We start from the raw sequence: 21,740 nt of genomic DNA, 5'->3' as shown, positions 1-21,740 counted from the left end.
ATACTGTGGGACGGCGGTTTCTCATTCGTCAGCCTGTGGCTGTGGAGTTTGAATTAGGTGGCGGTTGACGGTAGAGCCGCTCTCTCTCACTGGCATAGCGAGGTTTTACTCAGTCCTTGTCGCGAGACCGGAGGTACGTGCCTGGCGACTTATTCGGGTGGTCCCCATCCGCCCTCCTGGTCCCTACCTGGTTCCTTGCCTCCCTGCCCCATCTCCGCCGCTCCCCGCAGCCTCCGCCGAGCGCCATGGCTCCTAGGAAGGGCAGTAGTCGGGTGGCCAAGATCAACTCCTTACGGAGGCGGAAGCTCGCCTCCTTTCTGAAAGACTTCGACCGTGAAGGTAAAGGGGCCAGGCCGTCGCGGCCTCCTGGGGCGGTCGCGGGATGCTGGCGGGTGGGGACACGAGCTGCACACATTCACCCGCCCCGTGACCCGTGTCCTGTCGGCTCTGCCCTCCCGCAGTGGAAATACGAATCAAGCAAATTGAGTCAGACAGGCAGAACCTCCTCAAGGAGGTGGATAACCTCTACAACATCGAGATCCTGCGGCTCCCCAAGGCGCTGCGCCAGATGAACTGGCTTGACTACTTCGGTAAGAGCTGGAGAGCTTCCCTGGGCGGAGGCCGGGAGCCCCGTGGGGTTAGGTAACACCCTTCAGAAAGGACTCGCTCAGATGTCACCTTTTAATGAAATCTGACATGACCACTTATGGAAAATTGCAGACCCTTTCACTCTCTGTCTCACTTCCGTAAGTCATGTGTCTCCATCCTTTTCTCTAAAGGCCTAGGTAGCAAATATTTTAGGCTACTTGAGCCGGTGGGAGGGGTCTCTGTCGGACAACTTAGCTCTGCTGTTACAGGTCCAAAACAGCTATAGTGAATGGGCATGGATGGGCTGTATTCCAATAAAATTTTAGTTGTGGATACACTGAAATGTGAATTTCACATAATTTTCACACATCAGGAATTTTATTTTATTTTTTTGGAACAGAGTCTCACTCTGTCACCCAGGCTGGAGTGCAGTGCAGTGGTGCGATCTTGGCTCACTGCAACCTCCACCTTCTGTATTCAAGTGATTCTCCTGCCTCAGCCTCCGGAGTAGCTGGGATTACGGTCTCCTGCCACTATGCCCTGCTGATTTTTGTATTTTCAGTAGAGACGAGGCTTCACCATGTTGGCCAGGCTGGTCTCGCACTACTGACCTCAAGTGATCTGCATGCCTCAGCCTCCCAAAGTGCTGGGATTACAGGAGTCAGCCACTGTGCCCAGCCAGAAAATAGTATTTTTAAAAAATATGTATATTTTACCCAACCCATTTAAAAATGAATGAATAAATGACATGGTTAGTTAACCAGAGCTCAGATGAAAGAATAACCCAAAGCAGCTCCTTATGCAGCTTATGGAAATTGCTAACTTAAAAATGGGCACATCAGGCTGGGCGCAGTGGTTCATGCCTGTAATCCCAGCACTTTGGGAGGCTGAGGCGGGCAGATCACCTGAGGTCAGGAGTTCGAGACCAGCCTGATCAACATGGAGAAACCCTGTCTCGGCCGGGCGTGGTGGCTCAAGCCTGTAATCCCAGCACTTTGGGAGGCCGAGACGGGTGGATCAGGAGGTCAGGAGATCGAGACCATCCTGGCTAACACGGTGAAACCCCGTCTCTACTAAAAAAAATACAAAAAACTAGCCGGGCGTGGTGGCGGGTGCCTGTAGTCCCAGCTACTCCGGAGGCTGAGGCAGGAGAATGGCGTAAACCCAGGAGGCGGAGCTTGCAGTGAGCTGAGATCCGGCCACTGCACTCCATCCTGGGCGACAGAGAGAGACTCCATCTCACAAAAAAAAAAAAAAAAGAAAGAAACCCTGTCTCTACTAAAAATAAAAAAAGTTAGCCGGGTGTGGTGGCGCATGCTTCTAATCCCAGCTATTCAGGAGGCTGAGGCAGGAGAATCGCTTGAACCTGGGAGGTGGAGGTTGCGGTGAGCCAAGAGCCCGCCATTGCACTCCAGCCTGGGCAACAAGAATGAAACTCCATCTCAAAAAAAAAAAGGCACATCAGTTTTCCTGGCCAGAGAAAAATCCCAGCCTGCTTCCCCACTCCCTTATTAAATGTCCAGAGAAATGCAGGAGGCTGTACTTTTCTGCTGGGTTGCAAAAGTTTTCCTTATTATTAATTATCCAGCATGTAGTCTCCTTGCTGGATAGAAATGCATGTTCTGTTCACATATTAGACGTTGAATGATCCTTTTGACTTGTCCTTTTATTTATTAATATTAAGCCATTCATTTGCTCATTTCTACAAATACTGAGCATGTGTGAGTCACAGTGCTAGGTGCTAAAGATGCACTGGGGAATAAAACAGACATTGTCTCTGCCTTCAGAAACATACAGGTTAGTAGAAAAGAGCTATTAGAAAAATCCACATACAATTATGTAATTAAAAGTATAGGTACTACAAAGGAGATAGAATAGAGTAGTTGTCAGTGAGCATATTGTGATTTCTATGCCGGATGGGCATTGTACCAAGTGTTTTACATATATTAACTAATTTTTCTTCATAACTAATAATATCCCTATTTTTCTAAATGACAAGATTAAGGCACAGAGAAATTGGATACTTTGCTCAAGGCCTCATAAGCTAGTTAGTGGAATAGTCTGTTTGAACCCAGGTATTCTGGTTTCATAGCCTGAGATCTTAACTGTTTTACAAGATACTGTGAGGGTTTCTAGCAGGAGGATCTAACCTAACTTTTTATTCTACATGTAAATCTCACAAAGACCTTTTCATTCAACACACATTTACTGTACTTCTATTGACTGCTAAATTTTTGCCAGAAGCAAAGGATATCATCTCTGGAATTCAGTCCAAGGCAAGGATGGACTGTTTAAAAAGCTCTGAGTGGTTACTGGGTATGATGAGGGTGAGCAACTTACTCCACACTTTGCAGCAACCTGCTGAGATAGAAAAATAAGCAGGCTAGGCACAGTGGCTCACACCTGTAATCCCAGCACTTTGGGAGGCCGAGGCAGGTAGATTGCTTGAGCCCGGGAATTTGAGACCAGCCTGGGCAACATAGCAAGACCCTATCTTTAAACTTTAAAAAAATAATTAAAATAAAAACACATTTTTTTTTTAAAGAAAAATAAGCAGAGGGCAGGGCATGGGGTGGGGCTTCATACCTGTAATCCTAGCACTTTGGGAGGCCAAGGCAGGAGTATCACTTGAGCCCAGGAGTTCAAGACCAGCCTGGGCAACATAGCAGGAGACCACATCTCTATTTGAAAAAAAAAAAACCTGGACAACTTGGCAAAACCCTATCTCTACAAAAAATACAAAAATTAGCCAAATGTGGTGGCGCATGCCTGTAGTCCCAGCTACTTGGGAGTCTGAGGGTAGAGGATCAGTTGAGCCCAGGAGACAGCCAAGGTGGCACCACTCCACTCCAGCTTGGGTGACAAAGCAAGACTCTGTCTCAAAAATAAATAAAATTTAAAATATATTTTTTAAAAAGATAAGCAGAATTTTGGGGGTGATGTTTGAGCTCAGTTTTGAAGGATGAGTTAGAAATTTATCAAGTACGGAGGAGAATTTCAGGCAGAGGAAATACAAAGTACCATGGCAACAAGTCCTGAGAGTCAGTGGCACATTTGGGATATAACTTGGAGAAAGAATAGATTAGATGGTGAAGGTCCTTGAATGTTAGACTAAGAGCTGTACCAGTTTTAGAAAGATAAATGGTACTATTAGGCAGATGATTTATTGTTAAAATCTAATAGTAACTACAACATTCTTTTTAAAGCCCTTGGAGGAAACAAACAGGCCCTGGAAGAGGCGGCAACAGTAAGTGACCTGTCCTATTTTCCAGTCAGTGGTTACTTAAGTCTAGTCCAGTCCCCAGATCCAACTTATAGGTGCTTACTGTGGAAGAGGTTTCATAAAGGGACATTATCTGTTTGTGTCAACTGAAAAATTAGAGTTGGGCCAGACACTGTGTACATGAGACCCAGATAGTTCTGAGTCCTACAGAGGGTAGCAGTTCTATTTTTGACCAATTTCTTGCAGTCCTTTGTCCTGAACTCTACAGCAGAAGTAGAAAGTCTCAAGCCCAAGTTCCTTTAAGCGCCTGAGTCATTGCACTATGCACTGACCTGCTAGATGATGAGGCTGTTTCATCATGTTGTACTGTAGAAGCAGTGCTCTTGCTTGGGATGCTCAGTACTCCCCAACCCCTCTCATCTCCTTCCTCCCAGCATCAGTGCCAGGATTGAAGGCAGTAAGATGGGGATGCAAAATAGAGCATTTAAAGCTGCACCATCCAGTACAGTAGCCACCAGGCATATGTACCTATTTCAGTTAATCACAATTAATAAAATTAAGGAATTCATTTCCTCAGACATACTAGCCACATTTTACGTGTTCGGTAGCTACATGTGACTAGTAGCTACTCCATCAGAGAGCACAGAAATAGAACATTGCTACTCTTGCAGGAAGTTTTATGAGACAGCATTGGGAACTAGTCCATACATGGGCTTCACAGAGTCCTTAGGCACTCTAAAATCATATACAAACAATGCGTGTGTGCACGCTTTTGTGTATCTTTCTGTCAGTTTATTGTAGCCTTGATCAGATTTACAAAGTAAACCCCAAAATTGACATATTTTGTTGAGTTGATCAGAATCATTTGGAATCTCAGGGTCTGAAGGAGTCTGACCACCAAGGGTACAATAGCAGATCTCCACCAGCTTCATTCAGAAGGTAAAGTTAATGAGGAGCCAATTATCAATTTGGAAAAAATTGGAGCATTTGGGGATGAATACTATAGGAGAGAGGTAGGGATTACTCACCCCCCTACACACACTGAGCTCTAATGTTTTAAAAGTTAGTTACCTCTGAGATGAATTATGCTTACTAGCTAATGCAGTTCCCTCTTTTTAAATTAGACATACAGAACTGCAAATGAGAACTTCTAATGTCAGATGAGACAGCCATTGTTACCACACCAAGTTGAGAGAATTCTAGCCTTGACTAATACGATTTAAAACTCAAGAAAGGAATGATAGAAAATCTATAAAAGCTCTTAGTTGGGAAGTGTACTGGGGCTCCCAAGACCACCTCCAAGTTTGGTGATTCGCTATGAGGATTCACGGGGCTCAGCATACAGTACACCCATGGCGATGATTTATTGCAGTGAAAGGATACAAAGCATAAATCAACAAAGGGGAAAAGTGCTTCCCCTTTGTCAAAGTCCAGAGGAAACCAGGCTTCTAGGAGTCCACTCCCTATGGAGTCACACAGAACATGTTTAATTCAACACATATGAAATGCTGTCTACCAGAAAAGCTGATTAGAGAGTCAATGCCCAGAGTTTTACCTGGGGGCTGCTCACATAGGCATCCTCTGCCTAGCACATGTCAAAATCCTAGACTTTCAGAGGGAAGCAGGTGTTCAGCATGAGCCATATTGTTTGCATGAAGTTTAGGCACAATGAGGCATTCTTGCTAAGGAAAGGTGGGAACCTTTCTGAAATCCAAGTTCCCAGATGCCAACCAAGGCCAAGCTTGCAAATAGGCCTTTCTATGTGTATCAGTCTCAGGCCTGCTCTGTTAACTCTCCTGCCCAGTAGATGACCAGTGGCCGGCCACTACTGATGACTCCAAAACATGCCAGTTGTTTCTAGAGATGGCAGAAGGTTGGCAGGAATGCCCCTACTTTCTGTTCCATCAAGCCTGGCAAACATCAGTAATTTATTACAGCACTATTTCTTGCTAAGCCTAAGACAGCCTCAGAATCCTTCTCTGAGTACGTCAAGCAGTGCCTACCAGAAATGAAAGCTGTGCCATTCCAAACCTGTAATGATAATTCTGATATTTACACGTGTTCTATAAGGAAAGGACAGAATCTTGACTGCTCTTTGTAGTGTCCATACTTACTACCATATGAAAGAAAACCTAATTTGAATGGTGACTGGAAGCCTTTTTGAAGGACCCAGGATCATCTTAGAAAACCTTACTGAGACCCTGTAGATTTATCAAAAAAATGGTAAGCCTGACACCCCACCAAGTGTTGTAGAGGATGTAGATCATTAGGAACTTGGATTGTTTGCAAATGGGCTGTAGACAAGGGTAACCACTTTGGGAAACAATTTGGCGTAATGCGAAGGCTGAATATTTATGTAACCTATAATCCCTGTCATGCCCTCTCCAAAGGATAGAGCCAAGGGGAAACTTGGACATGTACCTCAGACACATTTAAGACAGTTCAAGGTAGCAGTGTTTATAATAGGAAACTATTGATGGAAGATGGACAGATCCATTGTGGTATAATCACACAGTGGGATATGATATAGCAAAATGAAAACTAACTACAACCACAAAGAGTGGTGAAAACAGCCAAGACTAAACAAAATGCTTAAGTACACACTTGTGAAAAAGCACATCTATGTGCACACACATATACACACATTTGCATGTATCTGTGAGCACATGCACATATACCTTTCGATTAAACAAGTGGAATGATATGGTTACCTCTGGGGAATGACAGGGTTAGGAGACTCATCACCTTTGGGAGAAAGATAAGAAAATGGAACAAGGAATGAATAAAGAGCCAGAAGCAAGTTATTGGCAATGTTTTAGGTCTTGGGTTGTGTGGTGGGTTTATGGGAGTCTGCTGTATTGTATATTGTATCACTAACATTTAATAGTCTTATGTATCAAATAAGAGTTTTTTAAAAAATTTATCTTGAAATATTTTTCCTCGTATTTTGGTGGAATAAGCCTGGTGCTTTCTGGCTATGTTTGTCACAGGCTGACCTGGATATCACTGAAATAAACAAACTAACAGCAGAAGCTATTCAGACACCCCTGAAATCTGCCAAAAGTGAGTACCTGTCAAAATTCTTTGTTGAACAGAAAGAACCGAGGCTCAGGTTGCTTGGTTGGCGGCTCAGGCAGGGCCTTGTTGGTAGAGCCTCTTCCCTTTAAAGTCTGGTTCTTAATCTTGTAAATCCAAACATTTGCTTTTGGATGGTGCATTTAGTTAATTTTTTCCCCCTGAACAGCAACTCAAACTAGAAATTTAGTTAACTGTGTGCAGGACTGCTACTAAGCAAACTCAAGAGCCGTGTGTGAGCTAAAGTGAAAGGGAAAAAGCTGTGCTGGAAACCAAACATTGTGGCCTGCTTACTTTCCCCTGGGTTAAATAGATGGCAAGATTTAGAGCGCAGTTAAAAGACAGGTAACACCAACTGAGACGCTCCCTGGTGTAATCAGCAAAGTTGAAAGAGAATTGAAAAAGGAATGACTTTCTCTGCATTTAATTCAAAGTTACTCAATTCAGCCCAGCTGTGGTGGCTCACACCTGTAATTCCAGCACTTTGGGAGGCCAAGCCATGAGGGTTACTTGAGCCCAGGAGTTCAAGACCAGCCTGGGCAATTTCTCTGAAAAAAAAAAAAGAAAGAAAGAAAGGAAAGGAAAGGAAAAAAAAGAAAAAGTTACTCAATTTCATGATCTATCTGCATAAAATCATCTTACATACATGTCCCGCACTCTGAGAAACACTGTCTTATAGGAAAAGTTGTATGGGAAACCAGGTTGTGACTAGTGAGCAGGGAATCGGATCAGGATGAATTGTGACATAGATTTAATGTCACTGTCATTAAGCTATGATAGTTTGATGCATCCAACTCTTATAACAACATCCTGACCCATGGCCAGGATTTCGGGGCTACACACCAGGGCACCTCTACATTGGGCAGGGCAAACTCAATTACTCAGAATGCTGGGCTGTCCCTACAAAGCATCATATGGGGTTTCTTAACACTCTGATTAGTTTCCTTTGTCTAAACCCTCTTTCTTAAAAAGTCTTCCTTATTTTTAGTCCATTTCTTCATTGCAGCTTCAGATTGCATACGTTTTATTCCTATAAGAAATGTGAATGCACAAAACTTTATTCTCATCAGAAACACCACCCTGTTGAAACTGTTTCTTACAGCACGAAAGGTAATACAAGTAGATGAAATGATAGTGGAAGAGGAAGAAGAAGAAGAAAATGAACATAAGAATCCTCAAACTTCAAGAGTAAGTGGACACTGAGGTTGGAGGCTGGGGGTTATCACAAGGAAATACAAATGCATAAAATACACTGTTGTACACCAGAGCTCACAGTTCAGTAGAGATGATCCTACTTTACATGGCAATGACAAAAGTGATAATTGGCTGGTGTGCAAAGTGTGTGGAACACAGAAGAGGAAGCTAGCAAGTCTCCCCTACCCCACTAGGACATGGGCAGGCCTTTCAAGGTGAGTGAGAGTCTACTACTAGCTGGAGAAGAAAGGAAAGAGGAACAGTATTCAGGGTAAATGGGGGAGGGGGAAACTGGAGATGAAGAAACCAGTTGGAAGCCTATGAATTCTTGAACTGGTATGCTGACACTATAAAATGAAGGGAAGGTTTTGAGATAGGTTTTAGAAAGAAGTGGCATGGTTGGTGGAGAAAAGGAGGAATCAGAGACAACTGCACGGTTTCTAGCTAAGGCAGCTGCCATCCAGTGAAGTGTGGGATCCAGGCAGCAGAGGTGCTGGACTGGGGGTAAGGGGAGCACATGTCAATTGCATGACATGTTGACTATTCATTACTTTTCCAGGACATCTAGGCTAGACAGAAATTTCAGCCTGGAGCTCAGGGAGAAGAGAGAGATCGAGAGATTCACTGCCTCCCAGGTCTTAAGGTGTTTGTCCCAGTGTGGGAGTGGAGATGGTTGTGCTGGGAGAGCAGGAAGGGAGGGAGTCTGAGAGTGGACACTAGAGGGATGGTAGAGAGAGGGGCTCCTAAGGCAGACTGCCAAGGAAGCTAGAGAAGCAGGAAAGACGGATCCATCACGGAGGACAAGGGAGGAGAGAATATATGGAAGATAAGGAGTGATTCTTACCAGGGACCTCCCAGGCCCCAGGAAGGGAGCACTGCAGGGTTTGCCTTTGATTGGGCACCTGGGATGCCCTGAGTGACCTTCACAGCAGCCCTTTATGTAAAGTAGTGGGGTACAAGCCAGGCTGCAATCAATTCAAAAGAGATTTACCTTTAATCTTGGCCAAAATCCTCTATTTTGACAACCAAGCCAGTAGAAGTCCTTATTCAATTAGTTATGTTCTGAACATTTTAAGTCATTGAATTCTGAGATACACCTTATTATATTTAGTATTAACTATCCAAAGTTTGTTCTTAACCCTTTATTTAAAAAAAAAACAACCTCCTTACTCTCCTTACCTTTCCTCTTTGCTGGGTGTTTTGTAACCTTAGTCTCGTTTGATTGTGACTGCAGGTCAAAAGGTGTCCTCCATCCAAGAAGAGAACTCAGTCCATACAAGGAAAAGGCAAAAGGAAAAGGTAGTGGATTTCTAAAGTTGTGGTGTTTTATTGGAGAGCCATATATATCATGGCAGAAAGTGAGGGGCAGTGAAAAAAGCTCTGGTGGCTAGTGTTTGAATGCAGCTTAAAATCACTAAATCCTTGAGTGGCCAAGCTGGAGGGGTCTCTAGAAATGGCCTAAACCAAAACTATCTCCAGTACTTTAATGTACATTCTCTATCCTTCCCCACTTTTTTTTTTTTGAGACAGAGTTTCACTCTCGTTGGCCAGGCTTGAGTGCAATGGCGCAATCTTGGCTCACTGCAACCTCTGCCTTGAGGGTTCAAATGATTCTCCTGCCTCAGCCTCCCGAGTAGCTGGGATAATAGGCATGCGCCACCACACCCGCCTAATTTTGTATTTTTAGTAGAAACGGGATTTCTCCATGTTGGTCAGGCTGGTCTCAAACTCCCAACCTCAGGTGATCTGCCCACCTCGGCCCCCATTTTTTTTTAAGTATAGCAAGAACTGCCTGTTATGTTTCAGTTCTTAATAGCCCATGTGTAGAGCTACCCCATAGTTTGTCATAGAGTGACTGTCACTTAATTATAATTGGTTTCTTAAAATGTTTTGTCCAGTCCTGCAAAGTGAAGAACCTCTATGGGCTTGAGTTGATTATGCTGGACTCTACCATAAGCCATGTGGGGGAAGATAAAGCAGCTTAGGAGAGTAGTCACTGGGATGCATGTCTGTGGAGGAACGAATGCATTTCTCTTGAGCAGTGCAGCAGCTGCATGGCACGAGGACAGAATTCCAGCTGGGGGAGCCTTCACATGAAGAGGCTGTCTCCTTGATTAAAAAGTCAGATTCTGAGGCCAGGCGCGGTGGCTCACGCCTGTAATCCCAGCACTTTGGGAGGCCGAGACGGGCAGATCACGAAGTCAGGAGATCGAGACCATCCTGGCTAACACGGTGAAACCCCATCTGTACTAAAAAATACAAAAAACTAGCTGGGCAAGGTGGCGGGCGCCTGTAGTCCCAGCTACTCGGGAGGCTGAGGCAGGAGAATGGCGTAAACCCGGGAGGCGAAGCTTGCAGTGAGCTGAGATCCAGCCACTACACTCCAGCCTGGGCGACAGAGCGAGACTCTGTCTCAAAAAAAAAAAAAAAAAAAATTAGCTGGGTGTGGTGGTGCATGCCTATAGTCCCAGCTACTCGGGAGGCTGAGGCAGGAGAATCGCTTGAACCCGGGAGGCAGAGGTTGCAGTGAGCCAAGATTGCACCATTGCACTCCAGCATGGGCAACAGAGCAAGATTCCATCTCAAAAAAAAAAAAGAAAAGTCAGATTCTGGAGGCAGGCTGCTTCGGTTCAAAGTTTTGGCTCCATCCTAATTGGATATGTGATCTTGGGCAAGTTTTTAAAACTCGATGCACCTGAGTTTCTGCATCTGTGTGTGAGGATGGCAGCAGTGCTGGCTTCCCATGTTGTTAGAAGGGTCATGTAAGTCGATGTGCGCGAGGCGCCCGGAGCAGTATCTCACAGTCAGTTCTCCACATGTCACTCCTGTGCTGCTGCCTTCGTGGAACTTGAGAGCTGGCATAACTGATGGCCGTTTCTTACCTGTAGGTCAAGCCGTGCTAACACTGTTACCCCGGCCGTGGGCCGATTGGAGATGTCCATGGTCAAACCAACTCCAGGCCTGACACCCAGGTTTGACTCAAGGTGAGTATTGAGGGGAACACTTCGATTTGATGGGATTCCAACATTGAGCACTACTCAGAGAAGGAGTGTCTAAGAAAATACTCCTAGGCCAGGCACGATAGCTCATGTTGTAATCCCAGCACTTTGAGAGGTCAAGGCAGGCAGATCACTTGAGGTCAGGAGTTCAAGACCAGCCTGGCCAAGATGACGAAACCCCACGTCTACTAAAAATACGAAAATTAGTCGGGCATGGTGGTGTACACCTGTAATCCCAGCTACCTGGGAAGCTGAAACAGGAGAATTGCTTGAATCCAGGATGTGGAGGTTGCAGTGAGCTAAGATCACACCACTGCACTCCAGCTTGGGCAACAGAGTGAGACTCTGTCTTAAGAGAATAAAAGAAAATAGTCCCAAGTCCTTGGCCTGGGGTGCCTTGTCAGAGGACAGTGGCCAGCTGGGTTTCCTGGTGTATGCCTCTCCCTTAAGTGTAGTTTCACCCATCTTCAGTGGCAAAATGATTCTTTAATGGGAGGGAGGTGAATATTCTGCCTGGGATGACTAGGAGGCCTCTAAGTGACGTTTTTGGCCTTTTCTGATTCAAATCAGAAGGTTTTTATTTTATTTTTAAAATATATATTTATTTTGAGGCAGGGTCTCTCTCTAATGCCCAGGCTGGAGAGCTGTGGCACAATCACGGCTCACTGCAACCTTGACTTCCCAGGCTCAGGTGATTCTCCCACCTTAGCCTCCCAAGCATGCCACTGTGCCCGGCTAAGTTTTTTTTTTGTAGAGATGGGGTTTTGCCAGGTTGCCCAGGCTGGTCTCGAACTCCTGGGCTCGAGCAATCCGCCCACCTCGGCCTCCCAATGTGCTGGGATTACAAGCACGAGCCATCACACCAGGCCTCAAATCAGTTTTTTAAAGATAAATAGGCACTCTTCCGCACTCTTGGTAGAAGTAAAACTTGATACTGCTTTTTTGGAGGCTGGCATAAGCAAGGATATTGTTGCAGCATAAGTTAATACCTTCCAAAGAATCTAGTAGATTAAACAGGAGATGCTGTATAGCTATTAAAAAAGACTGGATCTGTGTGTGCTGATAGGGAAAGAGCGCCATGATCACAAAGCATCTCCGAGCAGGTTGCTGAACATTGTGCTGTGTGATCCCATTTGGTTTTATATACATAGAAAGTTTCTGGAAGGACAGATAAGGAACTCAGAGTGGTTACCCCTGGGGAGGAGAGCAAGAAGTAGTTATCTCTAGTATGGGGGAAGTGTGGAAGATTTATTTTCTACTTTTAATTGCCACTTTTTTTTTTTTTTTTTGAGATGGAGTCTCACTCTGTCACCCAGGCTGGAGTGCAGTGGTGCGATCTCGGCTTACTGCAACCTCCACCTCTCAGGTTCAAGTGATTCTCCTGTTTCAGCCTCCTGAGTAGCTGAGATTACAGACACATGCCACCACGCCCGGCTAATTTTTGTATTTTTAGTAGAGACAGGATTTTGCCATGTTGGCCAGGCTGGTCTCGAACTCCTGACCTCAGGTGATCCACCTGCCTCGGCCTCCCAAAGTGCTGGGATTACAGGTGTGAGCCACTGCACTCAGCCAATTCTCACTTTTCTTTACAGTTTGTTTTTTCACATGAGTATGTAACAAAAGGCATTTAGGGAAAACTAGGTAGCAGTATTTTAACTGTCTTGAGAAATTAGTATAATGATGTAATCTCTAAATCATCCTCCTTTGCCTCTGAAAAATTCCTCTTGATGGAAGCAGCCATGCCTGGAAACAATTAACCAGCTTATTTCTGGCTTTGTGGATGGATGGATGACTGGCACCCATATGGAGCTTTGGACCTAAACTTTATGTGGATAAGAGTTGACTGTTTGCAAGATGTATGTTCAATAATTACAACCTTCTTTCTCCAGCTGTGTTTAGTCATTACTGCTTTAAAACAGTTTTTTTTTCCTAAATTTAGAACATGCTTTCTTAGGAATGTGTGACTTGAAAACTGCAGCTTGAGACCAGAGTGAGGTTAAAATGACCTATAGAGTCTGGTGTCATCCAATTGCCAAGCTATCTTCACAGAGATTTTCCCATTCTAGGGTCTTCAAGACCCCTGGCCTGCGTACTCCAGCAGCAGGAGAGCGGATTTACAACATCTCAGGGAATGGCAGCCCTCTTGCTGACAGCAAAGAGATCTTCCTCACTGTGCCAGTGGGCGGCGGAGAGGTGAAGTATTTCCAAGGGAAGCCAGGCCACAGTGTGCCACTTAGTCAAGCATTTCTTTTCCCTGGGCCCTCACCCACACTTCACCCTCAGAGTCCTTTCAGGGCGTGGGTCCTGATCTCCACATTTCTGCAGGACTCAGAACCCAGTTTTCTCTCCCAGGTTAGAGGCCCAGACTGCAAAGATCGTTGCTCAGCTCTGGGTTCTATCTGTTTTTCTAGGGGTTTTTTTGTTTTTGTTTTATTTTATTTTGTTTTTGTTCTTGTTTTTTTGAGATGGAGTCTCACTCTGTCGCCAGACCAGAGTGCAGTGGTGCAATCTCGGCTCACTGCAACCTCCACCTCCTGGGTTCAAGCGATTCTCCTGCCTCAGCCTCCCAGGTAGCTGTTACTACAGGCACACGCCACCATGCCCAGCTAATTTTTGTATTTTTGGTAGAGATGGAGTTTCACCACGTTGGACAGGATGGTCTCGATCGCTTGACCTCGTGATCCGCCCTCCTTGGCCTCCCAAAGTGCTGGGATTACAGGCATGAGCCACCGCGCCCGGCCTTTTTTTTTTTTTTTGAGATGGAGTCTCGCTCTGTCACCCAGGCTGGAGTGCAGTGGCCGGATCTCGGCTCACTGCAAGCTCTGCCTCCCGGGTTTACGCCATTCTCCTGCCTCAGCCTCCCGAGTAGCTGGGACTACAGGTGCCTGCCACCTCGCCCGGCTAGTTTTTTTGTATTTTTTAGTGGAGACGGGGTTTCACCGTATTAGCCAGGATCAATCTCCTGACCTCGTGATCTGCCTGCCTCCGCCTCCCAAAGTGCTGGGATTACAGGCTTGAGCCACCGCGCCCGGCCCCTTTTTTTTTTTTTCTTTTTTTTTTTGAGACAGAGTCTCCCTCTGTCACCCAGCCTGGAGTGCAGTGACACGATTTCGGCTCACTGCAACCTCCGCCTCCCAGGTTCAAGTGATTCTCCTGCCTCAGCCTCCTGAGTAGCTGGGACTACAGGCACACGCCACCACACCCGGCTAATTTTTGTATTTTTAGTAGAGATGGTGTTTCACCATATTGGTCAAGCTGGTCTCGAACTCCTGACCTCAGGTGATCCACCCACCACGGACTCCTAAAGTACTGGGATTACAGGTACGAGCCACCACGCCGGCCTCCATCTGTTCATCAACTAACATTTGCCCACCCGATTGTCACAGGCCCAAGAAGTAGACATGGGGCCTGCCCTTGAGAAGCAGCTCAGTGGTCAAGATGGGTTTGCAATCATGGTATCTGTGATATGTGCAATAATAGAGATGTTAAAGGGTGGTGCAGAGGAGGGCACCATCGAGGTATGTGCTTAGTCTAGAACCGGGAGCATGAGCTGTGCCTTCAGCTTTGTATAACTTTAAGGGATTCTGAAACAGGCTAAGCTTAGTGTCTCTGGCTTCATGGAGCGAGCTGCTGACCTCAGCCCTTGTGAGGGGAGGATGGTTTGTTTCAGACATACTCTGCAGGGCATTTCTTAGATAATGTACATGCCTTTTGTGCCCAGGTAATCCAGCCTCCTCCCCAGTGATAGCGCTGCTGAAGTCATTGTCTCCTTAGGGCTCATATACTTCCTGCCTGTCTTGCCACTTCTCCATCCCAGCCATTCCCCACCACTAAGTGCAGGATATCAGGGGGATCCTTTGGGGCACACTGCTGGATGGGAGTTCCTGCCCTAAGGGCCATGGCCAGTTTAACCCACTCCCGTCTCTATACAGAGCCTTCGATTACTGGCCAGTGACTTGCAGAGGCACAATATTGCCCAGCTGGATCCAGAGGCCTTGGGAAACATTAAGAAGCTCTCCGTAAGTCTCATATTCGTCTCCACACATAGGATGCCTCCAGTAGCTTTCTTGGGCTACCTTTGTTTAGGATTGTCTTTTGGGCCTGGGCTAATACTTTCTACTTAAATTTGTGTTGTCTTTCTTCCCCCAAGAGAGTTTGACACTTACCCTACTTAGATAGCAGCAATTCTGTTCCTCAACTGATGTTGAGTTTTGTTCAATCCCAGGGTGCCTGCCACAGAAGTTCCACTGCAAAATCAAAATTCTGCCTCATTCAGGCAGTTAGTGCTAGGGTTATGTTAGGTCACTATTGGCCACCAGGAACTGAAACCTAGAATAGCTCAAGAATGAGGGTCGGAGCTTGTTATCAGGAATCTTACAGAATCGAAGAGCGAGGTGAATGGCCAAGCCTCTGGAGTGGTGGGGCCATCAGCTGAGGCCTGTGTGCTCATTTCTCTCACACATCTTCATTCCTCCCTCTCAGCAGATAACCTTCTCCACAGGCTCCAGGTTCCGTGCTTACTTAACATTGTTTTGCATGTGGCTTTGAGTAACCACACCTCCAACCCTAACTTTATTGCTCCATTTCTGAACTGTTCAATTTCTTGTCTTGGTTTAAATTCTCAAGAGGGCCAGGCACAGTGGCGCACACCTGTAATTCCTGCAGTTCAGGAGGCTCAGGTGAGAGAAATTGTTTGAGCCCATGAGTTCAAGGCTGCAGTGACCCATGATCGTGCTGCTGCACTCCAGCCTGGATGACAGAGAAAGACCTCAGCTCTAAAAGTAAAGTAAATTATCAAGAGAAATAATTTAATTGGCTCAGCCAGGGATGAACCTCCTTGGTCCAGTCAGCCATCATCTTGGGTGGTGGATGGAGCACTTAGTGTAAACATGGCAACCTTACCCTCACCCTTCTGTGGGGTCTGAAGGGTACATCCAAGGAAGGAGACAAGGTGGGGCTGGTTTCCCAAACCTGTCTTTCTGAACATAGGCCCAGTGCTGAGATCCCACACACACCTGGCCACCCAAATCTTGTGACTGTCATCCTCTAGCTAGACCTATTGCAATGTTCTTCTCAAATAATCTCCTATGATACCTTTACCATCTCACTTGAGTTGTTATTTTACTCCCTTGTTCAGATGAGAAACAGGTTCAAAAAGGTGAATTCATGTGTGATACGGATAGAGAATGGAGGAGCTGAGGCTCAGTCAGACCTGTGCTCAGGCTGACTGTGGGAGGCCAAGGGGCAAGCCTGCCAAGTGCCATCTTCTACAATGATCTCTCTCCTTTTCTTTCTAGAATCGTCTCGCCCAAATCTGCAGCAGCATACGGACCCACAAATGAGACGCCAAAGTTGACAGGATGGACTTTTAATGGGCACTTCTGGGACCCTGAAGAGACTTCTTCCCTTCAGGCTTATTGTTTGAGTGTGAAGTTCCAGAGCAAGGAGCCGTGTTCCTCTAGGGGACTTCAGGAATTCAGACATGCTGTTCCCACACCAGTTAGGTAGAGCTGTCTGTTCACCCTCCCATCCCAGCTGACCCCAGTCACTGCTTGCTGGGGCCATGCCGTAGAAGCTTCCCATCAGTCTCCCCGCTGAACCCTCCCTGCCCTCTGAGCTGCTGCCTTCTGCCTCCTGCAACTCGACATCCTCTTCGCCCTGCCCTGCCCTGCCTGCAGTTGAGGGGGCGCAGTTCTCAGGAAGACTGCGTCCACCACCCCTACCCAGAGAACCTCTGCATCTGGTATTTCTGCTCTCTGTGCTTGAGACTGGGAGGTTTAGGCTGAGATAAGTGAGCTCTGGGCCATGAGAGGGTAGGTCCCCAAGGTAGGGGAACTGTACAGATCAGCAGAGTAGGATAGTTGGCAGCAGGGACCTCGGTAGGGAACATGCCCATCTCCCCTCTGGCACTCATCACATCTCCCCTACCAGCCCTCCTCCTCCTCCTCCTTCGGGAGGTGCTAAATGGGACTTTGGGATCTTTCACCTGCTGTGCCCAGTAGTTCTGAAGCCTGCTTGCGGAACAGTGTTTTATGTTTATCCCTGTTTACTGAAAACCAAATACTGGTTTGGAGGCAACTTCCATGTCTTGCTCTTCTGCCTCCCTAGTTAGTGGAAATTTGGATAAGGGAATTGTAGGGCTTAGATTCTGGGGGTTTTATGTCATTGGCCACAGAATAACTGTCTCTAAGCTATCCATGGTCCAGTGGTCGCTGCCAAGTCAGTAGACTTCAGAGAGCACTTCTCTCCTATGGGGCTTATGGGGACAGGGGGCAGATGTGACTTGCTTGGTGGCCTCATTCCATGTGTGCCTGTGCCTGGGGCATGGACTTTGTTAAACAGCCAGCAGTGAGGTCCTCATTCTCCAGCCAGCCTCTCTGTCCTGGAGAATGATGAGCTGTGTTCTAAGAATTTGAGAACTAGAGTCCTCACCCCCAGGCTTGAGGGCACATGACTTTCTCATGTAGGGCTCTTTGTGGTATCTGTTGTTTTGCAACAAGACCATTTTAGTAAAACAGTCCTATTCAAGTTGTATTCTTTTAAGTTCTTTTATTCTCCTTTCCCTGAGATTTTTGTATATATTGTTCTGAGTAATGGTGTCTTTGAGCTGATTGTTCTAATCAGAGCTGGTACCTACTTTCAATAAATTCTGGTTTTGTGTTTTCTTTTTTAATCACTATTCATCCTGCCTGTCCTCTCCAAGCTGTGCTCCATGGACTAGGGAGGCAGCAATTGGTGTGGGGGTCTTTGCACATCTGCTTTTCTCAGAAGATATGAAAACCTTTGCTTCGGACAGAATCATTCTGGTATCTGAAAAAGGGGCTTACTACAAGATCCAGAGCATCAGTACCTTCAACCCCCATCAGAGCACCCCCAGCACCTTCATTCCATGAGCTAGAAATTTGTATCTGGGAGGACAACGCCTAGGGTCTCTATAATTTGTAGTGGACTTTTGTTGACCAGGAACAAAATGGGGCAAGAGTAATTGGGTGATCATGAGTCTTACTTCCCCAAGTTTCTGAGGCCCTGGCAGATCTGCCTTCCCAGAACTCTCTAGGCTGAAAATGATCAACCTAGAGCTAATGATGCAAGAGAAGACAACCTGGGGGCATACTTAGCCAGGTCATTGGGCATTAACAATTTATAGACTAGGAGCCTTCTGGTAGTGACAGCATTTGGAAGAAGGGTTACTCAGTGCAAATAAGCAACCCAGACTCTACGTCATCAGGCCTAAAGAGCCTGATACCAAGGAAACACTTAGGATCCAACATGCTTTACCCAGAACCAGGTTCATCCCATTTCATTCAGTCTGCACCGCTGCCTAAATCACCTCGTAGGAAATGCATGTTATGCAGCAGGTGCCTGATTAATGCCTGGGACTGAGACATGACAGTTCTTCATTTCATATAAGGGGCTGGCTTGGAAAGTAAAGAGTTCCCCATCCCAGGATTGATTGATTGATCAACTTTTGAGACAGTTTCACTCTTGTTGCCCAGGCTGGAGTGCAGTGGTGTGATCTCGGCTCACTGCAACCTCCACCTCTCAGGTTCAAGCAATTCTCCTGACTCAGCCTCGCAAGTAACTGGGATTACAGGCGCACACCACCACGCCTGGCTAAGTTTTGTACTTTTAGTGGAGACAGGGTTTCGCCATGTTGGCCAGGCTGGTCTCCTGACAGGTGATCCACCCACCTCCGCCTCCCAAAGTGCTGGGATTACAGTTATGAGCCACCATGCCCAGCCACATTCTAGGATTTTTTAAAAATTTTGTTTTTTTATCATTTGGTATCTTTTGTTGATTTGATATATTTTGCAGAACTTATGTCCCTACTCTCCCAGGATTTTTAAGTACAGGCTGAACTATGTCACAGGGCTGGACAACCTAAATCTCACTGCCAGCCCCCAGACATACTTTCACACTCAGGTTGGGTTTGGGTTTTGTTTTGTTCTTTTTTTCCCAAATTAGTTGCTGACCATTTAAATATGGGGCGATTACACAAAGATTGCTAGCCTCTGAAAATAAGATCTGACAGCACGGGTTAACAGTTGGCTAGAGCTCAGTAGCAGCTTTCCTTGGCCCACAGAGAATCCTCTTCCAGTTCAAAGCAATCCTGATGAGATTACTTCTTCCCTTGATGTTACCTGCCTCATCTCTGTAGGCAATTTAGTTTTTACTGTCTGCTGTGGAGAGAAAGCATAGAAAAGTAGGGCTGCCCCAGGTTGAAGGGAGAATGGAGGCCTGAAGTCCCTCCCTAGGGCCCCTGAGGCAGTTTTAAGGAACCCCAGAGGTCCAGTCAACAGTAAGTTCATTCTTTGTCCTACAGGGCCCCTGTTATTTCCAAAAGCCCTACTTGGGGCTTCCTATTGAGAGGATTACAAATGTATTATCTTGTGAAGAGTTAGATTACATTACTCATATGAAGAGTTAGCTCGGGTGTGTGTGACAGGACATCACCTAAGCATTTCTCCAAAGCATCAGACATGCCTTTTACCAGGAGGAATATCCCCGGCCCCACCCAGATAATGAGTTCACATACCACTGCAGGGCTTAGCTCCACGATATATCCCCAGACCTCTGAAAAACAAAGCATGTCTCAGTGCCTACCTGTGTACACACCCTGGTGGGTCTGTTTTCTAATTTTACACAGTATCATAGCTGTTGACCCCTACCTAAAATTCAGCATGCCACATGTACTCAAAACTTTCATAGTAGATATAATTCCTGTGGCTTCAGAAATTGAAGGACTGAGAGACACTCTTGAGAGAGGATTCAATCAGAATTGGGGGCTACACTGGGCTCCCTGCTAAAGGGGAGTCTGGAATCCAATTTGCTTTGCCTAAGGTGTCATCTCCCTTTGCGGGATTAAACATCTGCTCAGCCCTGTATCATCCCAGCCTGCATCACCCCACCTGTCAAACAAGCCTCTGCCATCCCCTCCCTGCCAGCTGTAACCTGCACTTCTTGCCTTCTACACTTTGCCATCATCCTTCCCTCAGCTGATATTAGGATCTGCATGGTTCATCTTTCCTGATCCTTGGGTGGTGGATATGGTGGAGGACAAACATACCCTTGGCACCAAGATACCAGGAAGACCACAGCTCCATCTGCAAATTTTCAGTACCCACAAGCACACATATGTCACAATATGCTAAGAACCATCAGGATGGAGACAGGTGACCATCTTCAAGGATACACCCTTCTAATCGAACGCCAAGGTCACCCTGGCAAACCTTCTCCTCTTGACCCTTCATAAGTCTCCAGGTGAGGGTCAAGAAGGAGTGCTGGCCGGACACAGTGGCTCACGTCTGTAATCCTAGCACTTTGGAGGGCCGAGGTGGAAGGATCACCTGAGGTCAGGGGTTCGGGACCAGTCTGGCCAAAACAGCAAAACCCCATCTCTACTAAAAATACAAAAATTAGCCAGGTGTGGTGGCACATGCCTATAATCCCAGTCACTTACTGAGGCAAGAGAATCGCTTGAGCCCACGAGGCAGAGGTTACAGTGAGCCGAGATCATGCCACTGCATTCCGGCCTGGTCGACAGAGTGAGACTTGTGTCTCAAAAAAAAAAAAAAAAAAGGAGTGCTGTGGGCTGGGTGGAGGAAGGAGAAGGGGCCCAGGGGAAGCCTAAGTGAAAGGGGAGGGAAGGTGTTACAATGGGGAAACAAGTCTGGTTTAGATTTTTTCATTTTCCTCTTACACTTCTACAAGCAGTCTTGATCAAACACATTTCTTGGAGCTAGGCTTGAGATACACATAATCTGATCCCAAGACGCTGACAGGCAACATGAGGTCATTCATGAGCCCAACCAACTTCTGGCTTCTGTTGCCCCAAGACCGCAAGGAGCTCAACTAGTAAACTGGGGTGGGAAATATCCTGCGAATAGCAGGATTTTTTCAAGATGCTGGCAGACCGTTCCATTTCAATGGCAAAGGGTACAAAAAGATTTAAAGAGAGCTGCAGGTGGTGCAGTGTGAGTTTTACTCACTTCCTGAGCAACGGGGTGGAGGTAATGCTAGGAACTGAGACACCCTCCTGTAAGGTCCAGAACACAGGCATTGGCTACCAAAGGCAGCGAACACACTACCCACTTTCCCCTGGGAGCCTGCTCATACCTCCTCGGGAACAAAGCCAGGCAGAGCCCTTCCCTGAGCCCCCAAACACCTAGAATTCATCCTTATTGCCATGGCTTTTTACTTAACATGGGTATTTTTTACTTAACTGACTCACCCATTGGGCAGTGAGGCCTTAAGCTGCCAGAGCCAGCCATCTAGTAGGTGCCTGATCCATGCACAGTGAATGGGCAAATACCTTATCAAGCCAGATCAGCAGGCCCACTGCCTAGAGAAGTTCCATTCCTGACCACATGTCTACCTGGTGCCTCACACCAGCTAGGTAATAGTAATAATAATAGTAACACTAATAACAAGTGGGCACTTCCTGTGTTCTGTGTGCCAGGCACCGTGTTAATGCTGGGGTCCTGCATTCCCTGGCTGCGTGCCTCTCCTGGGGATGACTTCAGCGGAGCAATGCTGCTAACATCTCTAACCCACTCCTCATTCATTCCTCCCCACCAGAGGGTGGCTTCTCAAGTGGAATTGAGGGACAGCAGGAACAACCTGCTTGACTCAGTGCCATCTGGCTTCTCCTGCAGATCTGC

General features: G+C 46.4%; 1 protein-coding gene across 1 annotated transcript; it reads left to right on the top strand.

Moving 5' to 3' along the window:
- The first annotated feature begins 50 nt into the window (after positions 1 to 50).
- Positions 51 to 17,752, top strand: CDCA8 (cell division cycle associated 8). The gene is made up of 11 exons (XM_005588541.3): positions 51 to 133; positions 231 to 339; positions 462 to 590; positions 3,795 to 3,835; positions 6,802 to 6,874; positions 7,989 to 8,074; positions 9,315 to 9,379; positions 10,969 to 11,064; positions 13,146 to 13,272; positions 15,012 to 15,098; positions 16,377 to 17,752. The coding sequence occupies exons 2-11, from the start codon at positions 246 to 248 to the stop codon at positions 16,419 to 16,421; spliced, it is 843 nt and encodes a 280-aa protein (XP_005588598.1). The 5' UTR covers positions 51 to 133; positions 231 to 245; the 3' UTR covers positions 16,422 to 17,752.
- The last annotated feature ends 3,988 nt before the right edge of the window (positions 17,753 to 21,740 follow it).

This window comes from Macaca fascicularis, chromosome 1, assembly GCF_037993035.2.
Source record: "Macaca fascicularis isolate 582-1 chromosome 1, T2T-MFA8v1.1".
NCBI classification, from domain to species: Eukaryota; Metazoa; Chordata; class Mammalia; order Primates; family Cercopithecidae; genus Macaca; species Macaca fascicularis.
Note: the sequence above shows the minus strand (reverse complement) of the source record. Positions and strands in the feature narration are given on the sequence as shown.